Source organism: Sus scrofa, chromosome 2, assembly GCF_000003025.6.
Source record: "Sus scrofa isolate TJ Tabasco breed Duroc chromosome 2, Sscrofa11.1, whole genome shotgun sequence".
NCBI classification, from domain to species: Eukaryota; Metazoa; Chordata; class Mammalia; order Artiodactyla; family Suidae; genus Sus; species Sus scrofa.
The window spans coordinates 27,580,076-27,605,719 of NC_010444.4; the positions used below are offsets into that span (position 1 = coordinate 27,580,076).

The 25,644-nt window shown below is 38.2% G+C and overlaps 1 protein-coding gene across 10 annotated transcripts in view; it reads right to left on the minus strand.

Moving 5' to 3' along the window:
- The window catches only part of HIPK3 (homeodomain interacting protein kinase 3), a 105,802-nt gene continuing 80,207 nt past the window's right edge, over window positions 50–25,644 (minus strand). For 3 of the 10 annotated variants that reach the window (XM_005661033.3, XM_021083201.1, XM_021083202.1), the window contains exons 4-17: window positions 16,011–16,130; window positions 14,669–14,755; window positions 13,970–14,154; window positions 12,757–12,916; window positions 12,225–12,348; window positions 8,912–9,033; window positions 8,524–8,651; window positions 8,270–8,431; window positions 8,051–8,113; window positions 7,461–7,757; window positions 7,013–7,153; window positions 5,736–5,971; window positions 4,846–4,973; window positions 50–3,985 (exon numbers count right to left, since the gene is read on the minus strand). In XM_005661033.3, coding sequence (XP_005661090.2) covers window positions 3,509–3,985; window positions 4,846–4,973; window positions 5,736–5,971; window positions 7,013–7,153; window positions 7,461–7,757; window positions 8,051–8,113; window positions 8,270–8,431; window positions 8,524–8,651; window positions 8,912–9,033; window positions 12,225–12,348; window positions 12,757–12,916; window positions 13,970–14,154; window positions 14,669–14,755; window positions 16,011–16,130 — 2,430 coding nt within the window. In that variant the 3' untranslated portion in view covers window positions 50–3,508. The remainder of the gene's footprint in view (window positions 3,986–4,845; window positions 4,974–5,735; window positions 5,972–7,012; window positions 7,154–7,460; window positions 7,758–8,050; window positions 8,114–8,269; window positions 8,432–8,523; window positions 8,652–8,911; window positions 9,034–12,224; window positions 12,349–12,756; window positions 12,917–13,969; window positions 14,155–14,668; window positions 14,756–16,010; window positions 16,131–25,644) is intronic. The other 7 variants (XM_021083205.1, XM_021083206.1, XM_005661037.3 and 4 more) reach the window with 3 other exon arrangements.

Consider the following 25,644-nt stretch of genomic DNA (forward strand, 5'->3'; position numbering starts at 1 on the left):
CTGAGCGAGACTGAGAAGGTACTGGGGCAGAAAAAAAGTCAACAAGCTGTTTGCTGCAATATATATTTTTTAATTCAAAGTGAATCGACAGTAATACACCATAAATTCTTATTTTGACACTCACCAAAATAGTCACCTGGAAAACCCGCTTTTTGTGACAAAGTACAGAAGGCTTGGTCACATTTAAATCACTGAGAACTAGAGAGAAATACTATCGCAAACCGTAATAGACATTACATCCATAAAAATTTTCCCAGTCCTTATTGTAATATTGCACAGTGCAATTGCTACATGGCAAACTAGTGTAGCATAGAAGTAAAAGCAAAAACAAACAAACCAAAGAAAGAAAGCCACAAGTCTAAAATTGTTAAACAGTTAACAGTTCAAACTTAGTAATCAAATCTATGTCATTGGGTTTATTAAAACAAATCTTTCTACACCTTGCAGTGTATGATTTAACTCTTACTTAACACAAACCAACTTTAAAATTAGTAGTAGAGATTTTTAAAATGAAAAAGTTTTGCTACTACAGTAACATATTTAAACACCCTGAAAGAAACAAACAAAATATCAGGCTATTTGATTAAAAATAATTTGCAAATTAAACTACTATGCAAATATGCAACTTGGAAGTCATGCAGTGTTTTATTTAAGAAAGCATTAAAACCAAAGAAAACTGGTAAAAATGGTTTTAAAGAGGGTATAAATCCAGATTCTTTTGTCAATATGCTAAATTTAGACCTTAGCAGGATCTTGAGCGGTTTTTCTCAATGTGTTTAAAACACATAAAAAGTCCATGATTAGAATCAGTTAAGAACAGTGTACTTAACTCAGGTATGCCTTTACCAAACAGGACTACTGTATTATGAAAACACTGAAGTTTACCATTTATTGTCAATTTAACAAGACATCTCAATCTTGGAATTGAAATACAGAAAACACAACGTTTCAGGGTAGTAAACATGGCCCTGAACAAAAAGAAAACCGCGCGCCAGTTTTGTATCTGGTACAAACATCAATCAATCCTTTGCATTTGGTGTTTCTGAAACATCCACTGCCAGCACTGATTCTTTTCCACCAAGTGAGCAGATACCAGGAATCTGCTGGACCAGATAAACAAAATTGTGTTTTTTGGAGGCTGTGGAGGGCAGCAATTCCCTTACATAATGACTCCATAAGCTTACGATCTGTAAATAACCTTTTAAATTAATCTTAGGCTACTCCTTTTATGTGTAATATATATATTTCTATTTATATAAAATGCATAGAATTGATTACTAAAAACCACTGAAACTTGTGGGGAAAATTAAGTCCTTCATTTTCAGTGTGACTAAAAACGTACTGCTGGTTTTTATTTTATGATCTAATACTGTAATTTTTAAAATCAACTTCAGGCACATTTATTTCATTGATGATTATTAAATAAAACACTGCTTGTGTTAATGGAGTAAAGAAAAGTTTATCCATTATTAGCTTATTGTCAATGCTGTACTAGAGCTGTACTAGTGGTATGCAATTCATTTATCAAAGAAACGCTGTAAATCCAAAACATTTGGAAAGTTTTACACTCAAATGCTTTGTACTGTTTATTCCAGTAAATGGTATAAGATTATATTCCAGATTTTTAAGGAAAAAAAGTTAAGTCAAGCCTGCAAGATACAGCTTTCTCAAGTGTCTACATTGCCAGTATGAAAATAAAAAATTAAGTTACATTGATACATCCAAGTTTTTTTATATGCAGTGATGAGCACGAACATTAAGAGATAAAATACTGATGCAAATAACACACCCCAAAATAACATATGCAATTATTTTCCATCATTTACAATACAGTAGTTACAATGACACTCCAAACAGAAAAGCAAAGTAAAAAATCAAAACCCCAACTTCTATTTCATGTAATTAGACTTATACAGAAATTAGAAGGCTAAATAACAACTAGTTAATCACCTAATTCACAGCTATCTGAAGTGGCAATCGTTATATAGCAGCTTATCTATGATACATTCAAGATAAATGATACAATTTATTACTTGCCCATAAGCTAAAACACAGCCTGTTTAATACCTTCCTTTAAATTCCACCTCTACACTACAATATACTTGAGGTCTATGCAAAAAGTAGCTACCTTTTATATAGGAAATGGATGATTAAGTCTTTGGTGCTGTAAAAGCAACTTCATTTAAACATAACCACTACCACCACCAGGAAAAAAAAAAAGAAAGAGGGAAAAACCCAAGTCACACTTCCTAGGAAAAAAAAAGCATGTAATTTCTGTCCCTGACGGAATGTATTAAATAAGCAAACACCACCAACAAGCAAAACAAGTACTACAATGTAAAAATACTTTAAAAAAAAAACCCAACAAAACCCTCTTACATGCATAAATGAAAAATTGCACACAAAGAACTCACATCTTTTCAAGCTTCAATAGTAAATATTCTGCTACTATTTATTAAATACTGCATGGTTTGCCCAAGCTAGGATGAAACCACATCATGAATCAATGAGCATTTTGCAATTTCTTTCATTATCTACTCAAAGTCATGCCTATTGCATCTCTAAACATTTTATGAAATCCAATTATACAGCAAACACTCCCAAAATAAACTTAGATTGTATTGCAGTTTCACTTAACAGTATATAAAATGCTGTGTAGTGACAGATATCAACTATCCATTAGATACTGACTCAATTTTTCCGAAGCACTACTACCTGCTTGCTTTTCTTGAAGCTAGATCATTCTGAAAAATCAGACAGCAGAATTCAGCTATAGCAAACATGCTGCCCTCTTAGTAAGAAAAAAACAGCTACAACCTGAAATCATACCACACAAAACCAAAAATGAACATTACTCTATCAAAGAAAACTAAAGAGTAGGTCTGAATTTTAAGTGCTGCAGTCCTCAACATTTATATATAGTAATAACATTAACAACCTCAAATATTTAAGGCACTATGTGTGGGAACGGTTTACAATGCAGCTGAGATTATTAGAACAACATTTAAGAGCAAAGTCTAGGCAACATTTTGCCCATGCAAAGACACATGCAAATGTAAAGAACAATAGCTCAATTTCTTAGGTAAGTGACCCAACATTTATACACTAAGACACAGATAATACAATTCACTCGTATGCTGAATTTCTGACATATGGTGCTCTAAGTCTGTACACAGAATGGCTTCCCAAATATGGACGTGTCTTGCACTAGTTAGAAGGCAATTTTATAAAAAATAGCAGGAGCAAAACTGGACTTCTGCTCCCATAAGTCACCTGTCTAGAGTTACTACATAAGAAGATAACATGACCAAAGACAAGTTATACCAAATGTGCAAAACACATTAAAAGTGAGTTTTTTTTAAAGCTCAAAGTTGTTTAAATTGCACCCAAGTCTACATGATTCAAAAATAATTTTCTTGTGCCATGGCTAATATTTATTAAATACCATGTTTTATTTTTAATCAAATGTTTGTATCATTGAGCTTCCTCAATATACTCTTTTGAGTTTTCACATATATGGATACTGGCTGAGTTTGGTTGGACTCAATGGAAATCCAGTATATGCAGGTGATGCTGCAATGTAAGAATGTGGTGGGAAGATTGGTTTGTACTGAGTCTGATGAATGGTTGGGGATGGTAACAGACGGGGATTTATGCCCACTGGGACTTGGTGAACTATGCCACTGGGATGGGAGATATTGTAAGTTGGATGCTGTAACATAGGTCTTGAGGTACATGGAGAGGCTAAGAGGTGGGCCACTGGTGCAGCACTACTGAGGGTAGCTGATGATGGGTACGGAAGTAAAGTAGGCTGTCCTCCGAGGTGCGCGTTTCCAGCCAGATGGGCATGCACGGCTGTATGACCAGGACTTCCATGAGAAAGAGTGAATGGATTACTGGTAACACTAGTAGGGATATAAGCCTGCTGTCTTCGATGGCCGAAGTTTCCATTCCACTCTTGATGCCCAGATCCAAAGTGCTGAACCTATCCAAAAACAAAACAAAAGCACACAAAATGACTGAATACACATTTCACAAGTGAAAAAGAAAAAAGGGAAAGTGCAAGATATTCTGTGACTGGTAACCCACAGAGGATATCTCAGACCTTAGTTTATATACTAAGTATAAATAGAGAAGAGGAAAATATCAATCGATTTTATTTATAAATATATATATATATATCAGTATTAACATTTCAACAAGTGTTACTGCACACCATTATAATATTAACATTGCCACTACTGCTGCTCGTACTATTGCTCTTCTCACTACTACTGACAGCTACCACTTATGGAGCACCCACTATGTGTAAGGCTAACACTTTATGTACACAACGTTATTTAATTCTAAAACAACCCTACAATACAGCGATTATTCTCATTAACTGTGGTCCAGACTTGTCAAAGAGACCTGGCCAAGGTAATAGACACAGCATTTGGCGAAACCAGGATTTTCTTCACCCCCAAGTGAAATACAACTGCCAAGCACAGTACTGACTAGATAGAAAGCACTCAATAAAGGCATCTCTCAACACCACTACAACTAACAAATGAGAAATGCAGCCATCTATCCCTTGATGTGCATTCTGATTTAAAGGGTCTAAGGAAACAAACACAGTAAAAAAAAATTAGTTAAGAGAACCTAAGAACATAATCTTTCTGAAGAATTCCAGTTCTATGGAAAATCTGATAATCATCCTGTTATGAAGTCAGTTACTCTTAAGACACTTGGGATAATGAAAAGGGCAAACAATTATTAAGATTTAATACAGTTTGAGAATCTTCTCCCTCCAACTGAAAAACTGCTGAATTTGAATCCCAAAGACTCATAAATTCACAAACATACCTGACTGAAATTCAAATGCTGCTGTTGGAATGCTGATGTCAATTTTTGCTGACGATTACCTACTGCAGAAGGCTGGTTTAATCTTCCAGGAACAGATCGTCCTTTTATTAATGGCTGGCATATAGAATCTGGCAAGAACAAGATACTAGAGTAGCTGCTTTTTCCTTCTCATATGAAAATCAGATAGATCTTCAGATATTTTAGACAGCAGTGATTAAAATTAAATAAAAAGAAAAGATCTCATGGTTTCTAAGGACTGAATGATATTAAAAGATATTTCGTAGTTCCCGTCGTGGTGCAGCAGAAACGAATCTGACCAGGAACCATGAGGTTGTGGGTTCGATCCCTGGCCTTGCTCAGTGGGTTAAGGATCCGGCATTGCCGTGAGCTGTGGTGTAGGTTGCAGAGGCGGCTCAGATCCTGAGTTGCTATGGCTGTGGCTGTGGCGTAGGCCAGCAGCTGTAGCTCCGATTCCATCCCTAGCCTGGGAATCTCCATATGCCACGGGTGCGGCCCTCAAAAGACCAAAAAAAAAAAAAAAAAAAAAAAAGACAAAAAAAGACACATCTTTTCTACAATGGAATTGGCAGGGTCAAGTTGGAAATTCATAGATGACTTTGGCTCTGATAATCCTAAATTAAGATCTTTTAAAGGACAATCAGGAGTTTCTACTGTGGTACAGTGGATTAAGAATCCAACTACAGTGGCTCAGGTTGCTGCAGAGGTACAAGTTCGATCCCCATACAACACAGCGGGTTAAGGATCCAGCATTGCTGCAGCTGTGGCATAGGTCACAGCTGCAGCTTAGATTCAATCCTTGGCCTGGGAACTTCCATATGCCATTAAAGGAGTGGGGGCACAATCAGGAAAATAGAGAAAACTCAGTTTACCTGTGTTCACCATATGCTCATCGGCATTCAATCCATTTTCTAGTCCCATTGGTGGCACCACCACAGTACAAACAGCTGGTTTGGTTTCCGAGTCAGTAGAAGTTACCAGTTCTGTGTTTTGATGAGTGTCCTCCACAAAACTGCTCTCTGCAAATGGACTGTCATGTCCCGAAGAGTCTGATGTTGGAGAGCCATCCACAGTATCACAACCACTTTCCTGTTCTTCATCTGACATACTAGGACAAGAAAGCAGTTTTATGAACAATGTTTTTCAACGTTAAATCTAAAGTTAAATAATTTCCAGGCTCCAGCAAATTGACAAGAATCGTATTCAATTATTCCATTTCTAATTACAACTTCTTCCTTGTCCAAAAACATCTCTTCATAGATTTCCTAGACTCTCACGTTAATTCCCTATTCAGACTGCTAACTCTAACTCTGTCTGTCTAGAAACACCTTCCTGGCATGTCATTTTCCCTCCTTTCCCTTTCCACTTGATCCTTGGTAGCAGTTCATAAAATCCCATTTTATAAATTACAGAAGATTTCATCACGACACTACACAAGCACTGTTCTGGATATCTGAAATGAAATGTACAAACATATAAGCATGCCACTTAGATATTTCTCATTAAATTCTAGTGAAATTTATGTCTTTAGTGGTAATTTGGGTCCTTTTAGCTAACCAGTTATCTGAAAGGTCTCTTCCACGTCTCTGAAGGTGTAGCCAGAGTCTCTCTCCTATTTCTTTTCTCATCCTGACCCTTGATCCCTGGCCCCCTTTCCCTTCTTGGAATTTTCACAGCATTTGCTTTGTTTTTGTTTAATTGGCCACACCCGCAGCATGTGGAAGCTCCCAGGACAGAGATCGAATCCGCATCCTCATACTTATACTAGGTCAGGTTCATAACCTGCTGAGCCACAATGGGAACTCCCAAAACATTCCTTTTTATTTCGCTAAAGTATATCTTTATTCCACATCCAAGTTACAGTAGTAGTCTGTGGAGCGAAAGTTGAGAATATGGCTTTCTCACCCACTTGAAAACAAATGATTCCTTCAAAATTGTTTATTAGTACCTCACTTTTTCCTGTTCCGTAATAATAAAAAAAATTACTACTTAAAACCTGAGTTTATCAAAAGGTGATCTAGTTCAACAACTATGATCCAGAGAGAAGCCCCTGTGGTAATAGCCAGGTACTTAATACATTAACAACAACAAAAGAAATCATAGGCTTTTAGTAGACCTAAGATTTAAAATACACTGCTATTGAAGTTACCTGTTGGGTCTCTTGCAAGGAGATGGGCTGGACTGCCCTGAGGAGCTGGTGCTCAGAGTACTGTCAGGACTACTTAAGGAACACATCCGATCGATATTCAAAGTGCTCTGGCAAGCTTCACAATCAAGATTACCCTTACATCTAGTAAAAGAGGGAAGGGAAAAAAAAGGTCAAAAATGAGAGCATACTCCCCAAGCAGCCAAAATTTACATAATTTAGTTAAGGATATGAAACAAGTAACCTACAATGACAAACATCTAAAGCTCGTAAACAAAAGAAAAATGCTATCATAATCATGCTAAATATTATTCAGGATGTTTACACAGTTTCGGACACAGACAAACAATACATCACAAAGCTTTTCTCTTTTTTTCGTACGGCACCGGAGGGCGCCATCATCACTCCTGAAGGATGCAACGAATCACAGGAAACTGCTTTTGGCACTTACTCTCTGAGTGAATGTCTCTGCGATGTCTCTTCCTCATCAGTGTCGCTGCTAATGGTGATCACACTCACCGCAGGACTTGGGGAGTCAGCGATGATGATAGTTTGCCGCTGTTTATCTGAAACTAATGCATCAGAGTCCTGCCTGATTGATGTTTCACAGCAATTTCTTGCCTCTCCTTCTGAGTCATGATTGTCCTGTGTTTCAATACAACTTACTTCCTCGACATCTTTTCCATTTACTATCTTTGGAGAAATAAATGCTGATTGTGGGTTATTTGTATTCTGCAAAGAATTACTCCTGCAATCAAAGGAACAATGAGTCATTTTTATAAGCAAAATGTATACATGATATTTTTCTAAGATAGCCTGCTATAATGAACAATGTGAATCTTCACTCATTCAAGATTATACATAACACAACTAATATATAGATCATGAGTCTGTGATATATAAAATATCTAGAAATATCAGCGTAGGTTGCATTTACATATATTCAAATAGTCAATTTGTTGGTAAATGTGATATGAGTGTCTAGAATTGTCTAACATTATAGGTATTAATAAATCAAAAGGGCAATAAAGACAATCTTACCAACTGAAAGCATTTATTTCCTCTCTTCCTGGCTCCCATTCCATTAGTTTTACCAAAATACCTCTGAGAAATTGAGAAGGGAGCTGGCTTAGTGTTTGTAACAAAGCTATCAAAGAGGTCATTTTGAATACAACAGAGTGACCCTTTGGTGTACATGCAAAATTTATTTTAATGATTAATTTTCAAAATGCAGAGGAAAATTAAAATATGAACACCAACCTGTTCTGGCACAGTTTATTTTTCTTGGTAGTGGCAGGCTGAGGCCAGACAACATGTGCGATGCCCACACTAATTGGCTGAGGGGCCGATAAAGTGATCTGATTGGTTAGAAGAGGTTGTGGCATCACTGAACTATAATGATTGCTGTGTGAAATCATTTTCCTAGGGAGAAAATTTTTAAAAATTGAATTCCTACTTGACCAAGATCTATCTTGCAAACTATTCGCAAAGAAGTACTTTTGTTTTTAACTTACCCCCAGTCTCCGAGCCTTTGTGAACCAGCCACACCCTCAGAAGCTAATGTAGTAGTGGCAGGAGCCATAGGTGTTACCTGTTGCCAGGCAGGCACCAGCATCTGCTGTGTTCTACCAGACCAGGTCTGCTGGAGCAAAACGAAACAAAAGAAAAACTAGTAAGTTACAAGTAACTCATCATTACTACAGCTTAAAATAAAAAATAAAATAACAATAATCTAATAATTATGAAAGTTAAAGTCAATAACCTATAAGGATCAAATTCCCATCCAGGTCATTTTCACTGTTTCCAAGAGCACAAGCTAATATACTACCAGCAGATTAGGGCCTCTACTTGAGTATGGGGGTCTGGGCAGCACATATGCCAATATGGTGCATTATTACCAACCTGAGAAAGAACTCCAGGTCGAATCTGTAGTGGCTGCACGGCTGGGGCCTGAGTTACAAGGGGAACTGTATTATCCACCCTTATGGAATAACTAGTGGGTTTACCATGTGTTGCAGGAATACCTATGAAAACAGAAAAAGAATAATTCTCAAATAAAAGAAAAAACTTTTCAATGAATTAATGTATACAACTTTTAAATTTATGAATTATGGAAAAAAATTCCCTGCATAAATTTTCCTAATTCTAACAAAGCAGTCTACTGGAAAATTGAGATACTTTATCTACCTTGTGGTACATCATTCTAAAAATTATTATAAAGCTACACGTTCTACCATTTTAAAATGCATAGAGTTGAATCGTTTATTGTTTTTGAAACTTCCCATGCCTCTTAAAGCTTGCTACTGTAGCTTTATTTTCTCTTTCAAATAGTTCTGTCACTGATAAAAGACATGGAGGAGTTCCCGTCATGGCATAGCAGAAAAGAATCCCACTAGGAACCATGAGGTTGAGGGTTCGATCCCTGGCCTGGCAAAGTGGGTTAAGGATCTGGAGTTGCTGTGAGCTGTGGTGTAGGTCACAGAAGTGGCTCGGATGCCATGTTGCTGTTGCTATGGCGTAGGCTGGTGACTACAGCTCCAATTCGACCCCTAGCCTGGGAACCTCCATGTGCCGTGGGAGCAGCCCTAGAAAAGGCAAAAAGACAAAAAAAACAAAAAAACAAAAAAAACCTTTTCTGCCTAATATGATGATACGACTAAGCTTTGATCAATGTGGTTTAATCTAGTATTATTTCTAGTAGGGAGCTGCTGGAACTCTAGGACAAGCATGTTCCATTTTGCTTGCCCTCTAGGAAAATTAGAAAGCAGGGTCATTAACAATGTTAATTCTGTTACTATATCTGCATCATATATTGCAAAAGCACCTTGCAAATATTAAGTTTTATGGTATTAAACTTTAAGAGAGTAAAGCATTGTGGCTTTTGCAGTAGGCCGGCAGCTACGGCTCTGATTGGACCTCTAGCCCGGGAACTTCCATATGCCACGAGTGTGGACCTTAAAAAAAAAAAAAGACAGTTCTAGTACAATGAGGAAAATTTTGCTAGAATGCATTTGATTCTAAAATAGAAGTTTTCATCCGGAAAGGATGAATAACTAGCTTTTCAGATTGCCAAATAATGTCAAGTGCTTGTTTAGTATATACAACCTATACTCAAGTTTGTTAAGTAAAAGCTTGTTGAAGTCTTTTATACTTAAAAATGGTGCAATATGAGGGCTGTGGCATCTAAACACTTATACCTACATATTATATCTATAGTATCTAAAATACATGCAATTCATGATGAATATGACACTGTAGCTTCAAAGTAAAAATTTTTAAGTGAAAGACAACAGACTAAAAATACAAACTCTAATAGTACCATAACTGCTACCCAATAATCATTTCATTTGTTTTGGGTTTTTTCTTTTTTTGTCTTTTTAGGGCTGTACCTGCGGCATATGGAAGTTCCCAGACTAGAGGCTGAACTGGAGCTGCAGCTGCCCACCTACGCCACAGCCACAGCACCATCAGATCTGAGCAGCATCTGCGACCTAAATCATTGCAGCTCACAGCAATGCCAGATTCTTAAACCACTAAGCGAGGCCAGGGACTGAACCTGTGTCCTTACGGATTCTAGTCAGGTTTGTTACTGCTGAGCCATGACAGGAACTCCCCAATAATCATTTTAAAATGTTTCTTCAACATTTGGCACATGGATTGACACACCATGACATAAAGGGTAAGAAGACCAATACTGGGACTTTCTACAGAGACGCCAAAGTAGACTGGAGGGGACACTTTCGTTTCTAAGCAAACACTATACTAAAATAAGAAACAATGAGACAACATATTATAGAGCCTGCCTGTGGCTGCAACTACACCTGTTAGCTCAATAAAAATATTTCGCTTTTCTATTAATTCTAAAACTACTCTTCTTGACACTTAATGAGTTACTAAGTCATTTGATAAAAAATATCTCCTTTTAATTGTTATCTTTGTTATGAACCACTCGCAGTTGTTGTTAACATATGAACAGAAAGGTTACTAACCTTTTATTAATTATAAGCCACATAAAAATCTCATTGAATGTTTTAAGAATGCTGCTCAATCAAGTTACTGATTTTGGTACACAGAAAAGATTGTCCATGGGTCACTGTCAAGGTAACAGACCAAAGCTACCCTGGTAGAACTGAAGTGGCTAAAGAGGTGCCAGGTTTTCATACCTCTCATTACAAGTCAAGCAAGTCAACAAACATATTCTTGGTGCTGTGTTAGACACTGTGGGGGATACTGAAATAAATACTTTAAAAAGTTGGTCACATCCTTAAATCAAATAAAAATTTCAAATAACCTTCAGAATCTAAAAATATTAGAGATGAAAATGATCAAGACCGTATCTATTCGGTCTGTTTTCGTTGACTATGGCTGAAATAGATTAATACACTTGTCTGAAATAGCGATGCAAATAGCAGAAACAGAACTAGACCCCAGGTATCCTGACTTAGCACTGAGCACTCTCACTTACACTACACAGCATCACCACCACACGTCAAAGAGTTATTTAAGGTCCATTTGAAATCAACATCCTGATTTAAGACACGACCAAATGTTAAAGCCTAGCTAGCAAGGACAAAATGCTAGGAAAGCATATGGGAAAGAGGGCTTTATTCTAGTTATTCTAGTCTCAAGGTTGACCACTATCACTCTTTTAGCACTAAGAAGTTCCCCAGTTTGAGAATTTATGGCCTCTTCAAAGGTATTCTGTTGTCCATTTCACTTGAAGATTTGAGCTGACATTTTTACCTAAATAAGGACAATCTGATCAAAACCAATCTTTAGGAAAAAACAAAACAAAATTAAGCTATGGGTAGAACAAGACTATGACATTTTAGGACAGAAATCCTTTGACCAAAATTTAAAGAACTGAGCTCTCCGGTCACTGCAATGTCTGTCTAGTGAGGATATGCAGACAATAAGTACTTATCTAAGCATCTGAAGCAGTTATACCCAGTATAGGGCAGTTTCCAGGTTTATTAGTTTCTACTAAGGTATTTTTTTTTCATGCTGGACTCTATAGGAAATACAACTGTCACATGATCCATTTTGTTAATGATGACTACAATGGAGCTCCAGTCAAGAAAAGAGTATCACTGGTCTAAAGGCTACTGACCAGCTTAAATTAAATTCAAAGATGGCACTAAATGAAGCAAAATTCATGCAGTGTATTTAATGAATAGATGCCTAGATTCAAAGAGTAATTTACATAAAAGAATACCTTGAAGAGCTGGGGGACAGATAATCAGTGTCTGCTGAAAAGCATCACCACAACCAAAGTGAGCAGTTCCGGCCTGCAGAGGAATTCCATGGTGCACAACTGAATGAGCAGATGTGGTTAACGCCTGAAACAATTGAGGTACATGGCATTCATTATACAGAGCAGCCTTCCCATTGTTATACACATGCTTTATAAGTAGAATTCAAATGCATTTCATGAAATCTTAATTCTGTGATAAAAATGGACCCAGAAATTGATTTTGCCAAAGTCTACTTTCTGTGGAGTTGAGACACAGGAGAGTAGATCATACCAAAAGAATGAAAGAAAAAAAAAAAAGGATTTGAGTAGGTATGTTCCAATTGCTACCCTGAAACATTAGAAATTTAATAGAATAGCCATAGTAAGACTTCATCAGCACTGTAACTTTTAATTGCTGACATGGAAACTTCTGCACACTTTAAAAGCAAAATGAGCAATCACTTTAAAAAAAAAAAAAAGGATTATAAATTATCAAATACTCTTAAGTTCTTACCTGACTTCTTAATGTGCCAATTTTAGTGAAATTTGCTGTCAGATTAGCAGCACTGCTTGGAGCAACTGGTCTTAAAAGTGACGTTTTATTGTGATTATTTGTGTCACATGAATTTGGATGGGACTTGCAGATATCCATAATATGAAAACAGGACTTTACACTGCAAGAGAAAAAGTGAAAGGTAATTGTGATACTATTTTTCAAATGTTTACAGTAGTTTAAAATGAAAAATTATTTCCAAAAGGAAAAAAGTCTATGGTGTGCACTTAATCTGCTTATTTCCAACACTATTTCTACTAGGAAATTCTGTAAGAATAACATCAGATTTTAAAGCAAGTTAGAGTATATACTTATATCTGAAATATTTTTTCAAGACAGTAAAACAATAGTGAGAGCTTTCTGGTTAGCATACTATAATTTTATGACTTCTAATACTTTTTTCTAAATTTCTCTATCTCCATATCCCTAAATTAATGGCACCATGCATGTGGTTATCCCACTATTTTCAAAGTGCTTATACACAGAGGCCATTAGACATTTTTAAGTGTTAGGGATGTGAAGGGGAGTTGGACTTTATAAAAGTATTAATTTTAAAAGTAATTCACAATAATGAGTATCAGGTTGTTCCTTTATCTCCTTCATTCAGCCTTTTAAAAATACTAAAAGAAGCCGTTTTAAGTGCTTTACTTTACTCTCTTCAGCCTATAAAAAAGAGGACCAGGGGTTAAGATTTACTTAAGGTAGCACTTCTGAGGCCTTGGCATTTTGGGTATACCTTCTTCTCTACTAACCCATAAAAAAACCGCCTTTCCTTTCACAATGCAGAGGGGAAAGTAAATGGTGTGAAGAGAAACAGAAAATGGAGGTTTTTTGCAGGACTCAAATTTGAAGAAAGAAAAGCTGTTAACACTTCCTCTAACTACAAATATGCCTGGTCATTAAGGTAGGAATGTCATGTAAAGAAAACATCATTCAGTCACTCAGTCTGCTATTTTGGAAAAAGAACATTGAAATGTGATTTAGACTTGCATTCTAATTTTATTCTGCAACTTACTAACCTATGTGAACTTGGTCAAGTTGGCTTAACCTCTTTTGACTCAGTTTATTTATATTTAGTGAAGAAACTGAATCATTTTTCTAACACACTGGTTTTCTATAGATTTAACATTATCATTTCTCCAGGATCATTTTAAAAGATTTTAAAGTAACTTACTGGTTGCTATGAGGAAAATCTAGAAGATGTTTCATGTTAACAAAAGGATGGTTCAAAGTCTCAATTGGAGTAATTCTTAAATCTGCATCAATCAGCAACATTTTTTTCAACAGACTAACAAATTCTCGTCTATCAGCTTTCTCAGCCAAAAGATCACTTCCTTCTAAATCCATCACTGTGTTCACCTACAAAATCAGAAATTCAAGTTGTTTAAGAAAAATAAGCCATACAATGTAGCATATGCTAAAGTCTCACAGTTAAAAAACAAAACAAACTACCACACGGGAAAGAATAAAGAACTACAATTATTTTGAAATAAGAAAGAATAATTGAATTTAACAAATTATCAAAAATATTTTGAGGTATCAAAGAGCATTCAAAGCAGGAAAAAAATTTTGTAACTAAACAAATCCACTTCTACCAAGATAAGTAAAAGAAACATGTCTGCTAGGGTTTTCCCTTTTACAGAAAATACTTTTTACTAAAGAATGAGATAATGTAAATTAAATATTTGATAAAGACAAATGCAATTTAGTTCCTGAAACCTTAGAAATAATTTTGTTTAAAAACAACAACAACAAAGCTTAAAAACAGCAATCACTCCATCACTTAGAAAATGATTAACGTCTTGTGGCACTTTGGCATTCAAGTTGACCAGCATAAGCATCTAAGATTGACAAGTGTGACTGTGGTACTCACATGCACTATATCATCCAGACTGCTGAATATGTACTTTCTGGCTTCTTTAGACTTCATTCCTGTCTCTGTCTCATGTTCTTCCAGTGTCTTATTGAAGAATAAAGAGGGAAAATAATATTTTATTACCCACCATTTATAAATTCTTTCTTTAGAGATTTTGTGTGTGTGTGTGTGTGTGTGTGTGTGTGTGTGTCTTTTTGCCTTTTCTAGGGCCACTTCCCGCAGCATATGGAGGTTCCCAGTCTAGGGATCAAATCGGAGCTGTAGCCGCTGGCCTACACCAGAGCCACAGCAACACGGGATCCGAGCCGTGTCTACGACCTACACCACAGCTCACGGCAACGCCAGATCCTTAACCCACTGAGCAAGGCCAGGGATCGAACCCGCAACCTCATGGTTCCTAGTCGGATTCGTTAACCACTGTGCCACTACGGAAACTCCTATAAATTCTTTATTTCTTTAGCCTGCCACATTTAGTCTAATATATTGAACATTCTAAGGTGAGTAGGAGTTTCAAAAGAACAACTATCAAAAATGTAAATCACTGGAGTTCTCTGGTGGCTCAAGAGGTTAAGGAGCCAGTGCTGTCACTTCTGTGGCTTTGGTTGCTGCTGGTAGCATGGGTTTGATCCCTGGCCCAGGAACTTCCAAAACAACAATTTTTTACAAGTACACAAAAAATGAGAAGAACTTGGTTCAGGTAAAAAAATATTACATATGAGAGTTCCCGTCATAGCACAGTGGAAACGAATCTGACTAGGATTCATGAGGTTGCAGGTTCGATCCTTGGCCTCACTCAGTGGGTTGACGATCTGGCATTGCCGTGAGCTGTGGTGTAGGTCGCAGGTGCAGCTCAGATCTGGTGTTGCACTGGCTGTGGTGTAGGCCAGCAGCTGTAGCTCCAACTGGACCCCTAGCATGGGAACCTCCATATGCCACTGGCACAGCCCTAAAAAGTAAAAATAAATAAATAAATAATTACATATGTAATAAACTCCTTAACAAAATTATAATTATAAAGTTAATCATTAAGGATTTACTGATCATAGGAATAAATTAGGTACTTGGGTTATGCAGTAAGTGGTTAATCCCTGTCCTATAAAGCTTAATAAATGTAGAACTGTGTAAGAGAGATATACAACACAAAATGATAAACATAAGATTTTTAAGTTAATAACTGTGTTGCCAGGTTAGAGAATGAGCCTAAGGTATTCAGAAAGGACGCTCCTCCTTGAGGGTAAGAGGGTCAAAAACAATATTTCAAAATAAGAAAGAATGCAATAAAATAAAAACAGGCACAGAGGGTATTATCCATGCCCTGGATTTTTTTTAAACGAATTACCTTTAATCTCCAACCAGAATGAGAGATATCTGTTTCTCTGCAAAAAAATCTTGTGGATTTTGTGCCCACATTTAACAACTGTTCTCCTGGTAATCCTTGAGTCTGAGAAATGTATCGAATCTAAAAAATAAATTATAAAACAGTTACTCTTTTTATTCCAAGAGGTAATAGTGGGAAACCACTGAAGAAATTTATGCAGAAAATTTTGACAAGTTGCTTGACTTAATGACAAGCTGACTTAAGGTGGTGAAGTAGGACTACGGGAGCAGTGGATGGGACGTGTCTACATCATTGGCATTCATATGACTGGCTGAACATTCTTCCCCCAGGACAAGCTCTCCCCTCCTTGGTACCTCTCTCTCTCCATACTCTGTTGAATTTTTTCTGCTGTTCTTTTTACCATCTGATATTCTGTACATTTACATCCTTTTTTTCTTACTCCATCCTGCAGCAGAATATGTTTCATGAAAGGAAGAACTTTTTGTTTCCTTTCATGTACACCCCTGATAGAGCCTGGTATATATATACAGCTGGCCCTCATACATTCCCCAACTCAATAACTCCGAAGCACAAGGAATAAACAGAGGACTGACTCCTTTAAACTGCGTTTGCGAACACAATGTTTCTTTCTTTTCTTGGGGGCGGGGGGTTGTGTGGCACCCGTGGCATGTGGAGTTCCCAAGTCAGGGGTGGAACCTGTGCCACAGCAGTGACCCAAGCTGCTGCAGTGACAATGCTGGATCCATGAATTGCTGCATCACAAAGGAACTCCCAGTGTTCTTTTTTAAACCTCAGAGACAATCAGTCCATCTTCTTCTGCATGATCTATTCTTTTCTCTCTATGAGATCTTTGCCCTCAATCTACAAGTATGTTTAGTATCTTCCAGCCTAAAAACAAAAAATAATACCCAACTCCTTTAACTATTTTAAATGACTTTCTTACTCAGTTGAAAGTCTTAAAATAGTGGCCTATATTTTAACTCCATTCTAACTTCAACACACAACAGTAAGAATTTTACTATTGGAAGTTCCCATCATGGCACAATGGAAACGATTCCAACCAGGAATCATGAGGTTGAGGGTTCGATCCCTGGCCTTGCTCAGTGGGTTAAGGATCTAGCACTGCCGTGAGCGGTGGTGTAGGTCACAGACACAGCTCAGATCCAGTGTTGCTGTGACATTGCTATGGCTGTGTTGTAGGCAAGCAGCTGTAGCTCTGATTAGACCCCTAGCCTGGGAACCTCCATATGCCAAAAAAAGAAAAAAAAAAGAAAAAAAAGAAAAAAAGAAAGAATTTTACTGTTACTCTTACAATATGGTACTAAGATAAGTAATATCCTGTTAATAACTGACACAATAATAGTCACATATTAAATCCTTATCTTTCTTTGACACTATTGGCCATTATCGTCTTACTTAAAAACTCTATTGACTTATAACGTCCATTTCCACCTCATTTTTTTCTAGTTCTCTTCCTACTTTCTAGACTTTGAATGCCTTCCTCCATTTGTTGCATGGCACTGCATTCCAGAATTTTAACTGTCTTCTTTCCCTCTACAAGGTCCAAGTGCCCACAGTTTTATCTCTGTTTCTGTATATAAATATTTATCTCTAGCTCTAGAGCTGTAGCTCCAACTGCTTACTGAAACTCTCCATCTGGCAGGCCTTTAGGAACCTCAAAGTGAACATACCCTAAACAGATTTTCCCTTAAAACTGTTAATCCTCATGCATTCCCCGCTTTGGTGAACACTACCACCAACCGACTGCCCACATCAGATACCTGAAATTTATGTCAGACAAGTCCCATTCCCTCATCACCCTCCTCCCAACATCTAAAACCCTAACCATTTTACCACATTAGTATTTTTCATAACTGTCACTCTCTCCATCGCTCTTTGAGGTTTTCTTCAGTTATGAGCTATACAATCTCACAGTCCTCCTAATCAGTCCAAGTGCCTTCTGCCTAAGGACCCCATCCACTCACCCCCAATTCATTATTCATATTGCTAAGAACAAGAAATTGCTAACAGCCATTTTGCTAAAATGAAAATCTTACTTTTACTCCCCCTGCGTAAAACTACTTTACTGCCTACACAATGGATTCCAAATCTCTAATCATGGCAGAGGGGCCCTCCAGCTTTATCTCTTTCCAGCTCTTTATACTCCTGAATCCAGCCCCATCTAGCACCAAGCTAAACTTTGCCTAGGCTAGTTTCTCTTTCTTGTTTGCTCTCAACTCCTACTTACCAATGTCCCTGTCCTCCTCCCTCCTCACTCCCTTCTCTGCCACTTCACCAAATCTACATGACAAACTTTTTCTGTTCCTTCTTTAAGACCCAGTTTAAGAAATTCTCCTATGGGGGTTCCCAATCTGGCTCAGTGGTAACAAACCCAGCTAGTATCCATGAGAATGCAGGTTCAATCCCTGGGCTAGCTCAGTGGGTTAAAGACACGGCATTGCCATGAGCTGTAGCGTAGGTTGCAGACATGGCTCAGATCCCAAGTCACTGTGGCTATGGCATAAGCTGGCACCTACGCCTTCGATTTGACCCATAGCCTGGGAACTTCATATGCCATGGGTGTGGCCCTAAAAAGACAAAAAAGGAATTCTCCTCTGTAAAGTATGCCTAATCATCCAAAACAGAGAACATTATAAATCAACTATATGCCAATAAAAATTTTTTAAAAAATAAGGGAAAAAAAGAGGCAATTATCTTCCATGCTACCTTCGTACCTAGAAGGTAAAAATTTTAATGATTTATAACACTATATACAATTACATTTTTACTTGTCAGTTGCCCATTAAGACCATGCGTCCCCCAATTTTACATGAAATAACTAAAATCTCCATCTTACAAATTAGTTTCATTTCATTAAAGTACAATGTCTTCCCCTCACCCCACATCCCCCAAGTACCTGACTTCCTTGTTTTATGGAAACAGAAAATGAAAAGTACTAAGAGCTTAGGACCTGGGTGCCTCAGATGGCAGGAAAGGCATTCAACAACTCAACTTCAACATACACAGAGCATCATTATGCGTCAGATGCTAAATATCTACAGAAGAATAAAATACGGTGCCAAACTTCAAACAGCATTAATTCAGTAGAACAGAAAAATACTGAAGCACATAATAGCAATTAAACTAGAAGTGCCATTATGAAGAAGAAAACAAAGGGCTAAAAGGGCACATTAGAGCAATTAATGTACCCAAGACATTGGGATGGCACTGAAAAAAAAAAAAAAAAATGAAGTGGCAAATGAAGTTGCAAGTTTATTTTTGGTCAGGATGCCTGCCAGTCATTTAAAGAGAATCTGTTCCATCTATATGCTTCCCCTGTCCCCAACAGATGAAGGTTAAGGACCTGACTCAAAAACAATTCATGAGTTCCTGTCATGGCTCAGTAGAAACAAATCTGATCCAGCGTTGCTATGAGCTATGGTGTAGGTCACAGACACAGCTTGGATCTGACATTGTGGTGGCTGTGGCATAGGCTGGTGGCTACAGCTCCAATTCAACCCGAGAACCTCCATGTGCCATGGGTGCGGTCCTAAAAAGACCTCAAAAAAATAAATAAATAATTAAGAAAAAAATTCATACATTTGCCTTCAAACCTCAACTAGAATTAAGACTAAAAAAAATCACATTGTCAGAAATATGAACTATGAAATTCTAAATACTGTTGGAGGATGAGCTGAAGGGTTATAATGTAGAGCTAGATTTGATGGCCATGTTAACAAAATCTGAGTTAAGAGTGAGCAGAAATTCTGAGTAGCAAGTTAGAATCAGAACAGACAAAAGAACTTAGGGAGTTCTCTTGTGGCACCTTTTTATTTTTTTTCTAATTTTTGTTTTTTGTCTTTTTAGGGCTGCACCCGTGGCATATGGAGGTTCCCAGGCTATCAAGAAGAAAAATCAAGAAGAAACAGATCAACTGAACAGACGGACTGCTTGAAAGGAAATTGAATATGTAATAAACACACTCCCTACAAACAAAAGTCCAGGACCAGATGGCTTCGCAAGCAAATTCTACCAAACATACAAAGAGGAACTTATACCCATCCTCCTTAAACTTTTCCAAAAGGTTGAAGATGAAGGAACACCCCCAAAGACATTCTATGACAGCACCATCACCCTAATACCAAAACCAGACAAAGATACTACCAAAAAAGAAAACTATAGGTCAGTATCTCTGATGAATATAGATGCAAAAATTATCAACAAAATTTTAGCCAACCAAATCCAACAACATATAAAAAGATTATATGGAGTTCCCGTCGTGGCGCACCAGTGGTTAATGAATCCGACTAGGAACCATGAGGTTGCAGGTTCGATCCCTGCCCTTGCTCAGTGGGTTGATGATCCAACGTTGCCATTAGCTGTGGTGTAGGTCGCAGACGTGGCTCGGATCCCGAGTTGCTGTGGCTCTGGCGTAGGCTGGCAGCTACAGTTCTGATTAGACCCCTAGCCTGGGAATCTCCATATGCCACGGGAGCGGCCCAAGAAATGGCAAAAAGACAAAAAAATAGAAATAAAAAAATAAATAAAAAGATCATACACCATGACCAACTGGGATTCATGCCATGTTCACAAGGATGGTTCAACATATGCAAATCAATCAATGTTACACACCACATTAACCAAAGAAAAGTCAAAAACCAATGATCATCTCAATAGATGCAGAAAAAGCATTTGACAAAATCCAACATCCATTCATGGTAAAAACTCTTATCAAAGTGGGTATAAAGGGAACACACCTTAACATAATAAAAGCCATTTATGACAAACCCACAGCCAATATAATACTCAATGGAGAAAAGCTGAAAGCCTTCCCACTAAAATCTGGAGCAAGACAAGGATGCCCATTCTCACCACTTTCATTCAACATGGTATTGGAAGTCCTAGCCATAGCAATCAGACAAATAAAACAAATAGAAACAAAGAAATAAAGAAAATAAAGAAATAAAAGGTATCCAAATTGGAAGAGAAGAGGTAAAATTGTCATTGTATGCAGATGACATGACACTATATGCAGAAAACCCTAAGGACTCAACCTCAAAACTACTTGAACTGATCAACGAATTCAGCAAAGTAGCAGGATATAAGATTAACATTCAGAAACGAGTCACATTTCTATATACTAACAATGAAATATTAGAAAAGGAATACAAAAATACAATACCTTTTAAAATTGTACCCCAAAAATCAAATACCTGGGAATAAACCTGACCAAGGAGATCAAAGACTCATATGCTGAGAACTATAAAACATTAATCAAGTTAATTAAAGAGGATGCAAAGAAATGGAAAGATATCCCATGCTCCTGGATTGGACAAATTAATATTGTAAAAATGTCCATACTACCCAAAGCAATCTACAGATGCAATGCAATCCCTATCAAATTACCCATGACATTTTTCACAGAACTAGAACAAACAATCCAAAAATTTATATGGAACCACAAAAAAGACCCAGAATTGCCAAAGCAATCCTGAGGAACAAAAACCAAGCAGGAGGCATAACTCTCCCAGACTTCAGGCAATATTACAAAGCCACAGTCATCAAGACAGCGTGGTGCTAGTACCGAAACAGACAGACGGACCAAAGGAACAGAATAGAGAACCCAGAAATAAACCCAGATACCTAAAGTCAATTAATCTTCAACAAAGGAGGCAAGAATATAAAATGGGAAAAGACACTTTTTCCAGCAAGTGGTGCTGGAAAAACTGGACAGCCACATGTAAATCAATGAAACTGGAACACAGCCTCACACCATGCACAAAAATAAACTCAAAATGGCTTAATGATTTAAATGTAAGACAAGACAACATCAAACTCCTAGAAGAGAACATAGGCAAAATATTCTCTGATATCAACCTTACAAATGTCTTCTGAGGCCAGTCTCCCAAAGCAACAGTAATAAGAGCAAAAATAAACCAATGGGACCTAATCAAATTGACAAGCTTTTGCACAGCAAAGGAAACCATAAAAAAACCAAAAAGACAACTTACAGAATGGGAGAAAACAGTTTCAAAGGATGCAACTGACAGGGCTTAATCTCTAAAATATATGAGCAACTTATACAACTCAACAGCAAAAAAGCCAACAACCCAATGGAAAAAATGGGCAAAAGACCTGAATAGACATTTCTCCAAAGAAGATATACAGATGGCCAACAAATACATGAAAAAATGCTCAACATCACTGATTATTAGAGATACGCAAACCAAAACCACTATGAGATACCCCCTCACACCAGTCAGAATGGCCATCATTAATAAGTCCACAAATAACAAATGTTCAGAGGGTGTGGAGAAAAGGGAACCCTCCTGCACTGTTGGTGGGAATGTAAATTGGTACACCAGTATGGAAAACAGTATGGAGGTACCTTGGGAACTATACATAGAACTACCATACGACCTACCAACCCCACTCTTGGGCATATATCTGGACAAAACTTTCCTTGAAAAAGACATATGCACCCACATGTTCATTGCAGCACTAGTCACAATAGCCAAGACATAGAAACAACCTAAATGTCCATCGACAGACAACTGGACTTAGAAGATGTGGTGTGTACACACACACACACACACACACACACAATGGAATACTACTCAGCCGTAAAAAGAACAAAATAATGCCATTTGCAGCAACATGGATAGAACTGGAGATTCTCATACTAAGTGAAGTTAAGTCAGAAAGAGACAGACAAATAACATATGATTTCCCTTATATTTGGAATCTAATATATGGCATAAAGAAACGTTTTCACAGAAAAGAAAATCATGGACATGGAGAACAGACTTGTGGCCACCAAGGGGGAGGGGGAGGAAGTGAGATGGCGTGGGAATTTGGGGTTAACAGATGCAAACTATTGCCTCTGGAATGGATAAGCAATGGGATCCTGCTGTAATAGCACTGGGAACTGTGTCTGGTCACTTGTGATGGAGCATGACAATGTGAGAAAAAAGAATGTACACGTGTGTATGACTGAGTCACTTTGCTGTGCAATAGAAAATTGACAGAACACTGTAATCAGCTATAATGGAAAAAAATAAAAATTATAAAAAAAGAACTTGCCACGCTCTTCTGGCCTATAGTGTTTCTTTAGAAAAATCGGCTGATAGCCTTATTGGGGTTCCCTTATAATTTTTTTCTCTTGCTGCCTTTAGAATCCTCTCTTTAATTTTTGCCACTTTATTATAATATGTCTTGGTGTGGGCCTGTTTGGGTTCAACTTCTTTGGAGCCCTCTGTTCTTCCTGTATCTTGATATCTGTTTCCTTTAGATTTGGAAAGTTTTAAGCCATAATTTCTTCAAATATATTTTCAATTCCCTTTTCTTTTTCTTCCCCTTCTGGAATCCCTATTATGTGTAGATTGGCCCACTTTATGTCCCATAGATCTCTTACATTGCTTTCATGTTTTTTATTTGGTTTTCTGCCTGCTGTCCTGATTGGGTGACTTCCATTATTCTATCCTGCCAGTCACTAATTTGCTCCTCTGCATTATCCATTCTGCTCTTCAGTGACTTTAACTCAGTTTATGTCTTTGCAAATGAATGTTAATTTTTCTTGGCTCCTCCTTATATTTTCTAGATCCTTTCTAAAGTAATCTGTATTATGGCTCATATCCACTCAATTCCTTTACATTCACTCTTTTTTTTTTTTTTTGTCTTTTTTTTTTTTTTTTGTCTTTTGTCTTTTTGTTGTTGTTGCTATTTCTTGGGCCGCTCCCGCAGCATATGGAGGTTCCCAGGCTAGGGGTTGAATTGGAGCTGTAGCCACCAGCCTACGCCAGAGCCACAGCAACGCGGGATCCGAGCCGCGTCTGCAACCTACACCACAGCTCACGGCAACGCTGGATCGTTAACCCACTAAGCAAGGGCAGGGACCGAACCCGCAACCTCATGGTTCCTAGTCGGATTCGTTAGCCACTGCGCCACGACGGGAACTCCCACATTCACTCTTAATTCCTTTAGTATTTTCACCATCTCCTTACTGAACTCAGTGTCTGTTAGACTGCAGAGGTCTGTTTCATTGTTTGCTCCTTCAGGTGAATTCTCCTGTTCTTTTAACTGGGAATGGTTCCTGAGCTTCTTCATTTTGTTTGTTTATTCTGTGAGTTTAGGGAAAACAACTACTTTAGAGGACTATTTATATATAAGAGCATCCCTGAGTAGTTAGTGAGGGCCTTTTTTTTTTTTTTTTTTTTTTTTTGGCGTGAGGGTTTCTTTTGGTTTAGATGTTTGCTGTATCTTTCCTCAGTGTGTGCAAGCTGTTATCCCCTTAATATGGGGTGTGCTGGTATATGGCCTCCGGCTGCTTCCAGGGAAATGGAAGCAATGGGCAGGGCTAGTAGCCAGTGTCTGGTTGCCGGGCCCTTGACAGTGCCAAGGACCCACAGGGAGGTAGCACAGGTTGCTCCTAGTTGCAGGGCCCTGGCAAGTGGCAGTGATCCTTAGGCAGGTGTAGGCAGTGCCCAGAGTGTTTGGCAGTGGCAGCAGCAGAGCATGTGTGTTCCCAGGGGAGTGAGAGCAACAACAGGTGGCACTTGGTTGCACTGTCCTCCTCTGTGCTGACCCAAGGTGACTGGGGCCACAGTTGGTGCCTGTTCATGGTTCCCTAGTGGTGGCAGGCCACACCCACCTCTGGAGTCTGAGATGGCTATAGTGGTTTGCCACCACCACCCATAGCCTACATAAGAGGGGCCCCACCTCCCATAGCCCATGAGAGAGGCATCCCACTGCCCGTAGCCTGCACAATAGACACCCCATCACCTAAGAGCCCAGGCATGTGCAGCCTAGTCCCACTGCTCCTCTTCTTGCCCTCCCCCAACAATGACACCTTTCTTCTCTGTGGGCCCATACCTTCTCCCAGGATCCCTAGGCTGTGGCATGCCACTCCCCAGCCCATGGCACATGGCTCCGTAGCCCCTGAGGCTGTCTCTTCACAGCCAGCCTTAGTCCTCTCTCCAGAACTGATCTCTGGAGCCTGAGTCTCATCATACAGGCCCTGCCAGAGCATCTCAGGCTATGGTGTCCAGGGGTGGTGGTACTGATTGTTTGTACAGCTCTCTCTTTGCTTTGCCTCCTCATTCCAGCTGCTGCACTTTTCTAGGAGGCTTTGAGATCACGCCATCTTGGCAGATCTCCCAAGTCAGTTAGATGGCCTCCCAGGATGCGGCTTCTTTTCCTCTTTCACAGCTCCTCTCAGGAGTGCTGGTCATGTCCTGATTCCTTTTTTCTCTCTTCTCTTTCCCGCTCTTTTTTGTTGTTGTTCTACCCAGTTATGTGAGGGGTTTCTTGCACTTTTTGGAGGCTTAAAGCCTTCTGCCAGTGTTCAGTAAATAGTCTGTGTGAATCATTCCACATGTAGATAGTTTTTTTTGCTATGTTTTTCAGAAGGTGAGCATCATGTCTTACTCCTCAGCCATCTTGAGTCCGCCCATCACTGGAAGTCTTCATTTCTGTCAATGTTCCATGTGCACTTGAAAAGATGTCTTCAGCAGTTTTGTGTGTAGTATTGAGTGTAGTGCTCTATCACTAGGTCAACTTGTTAATCACATGTTCAAATCCTCTATATTCTTACTGATTTTTTTCTACCTACTTTATCAATTACTGAAAGAAATGT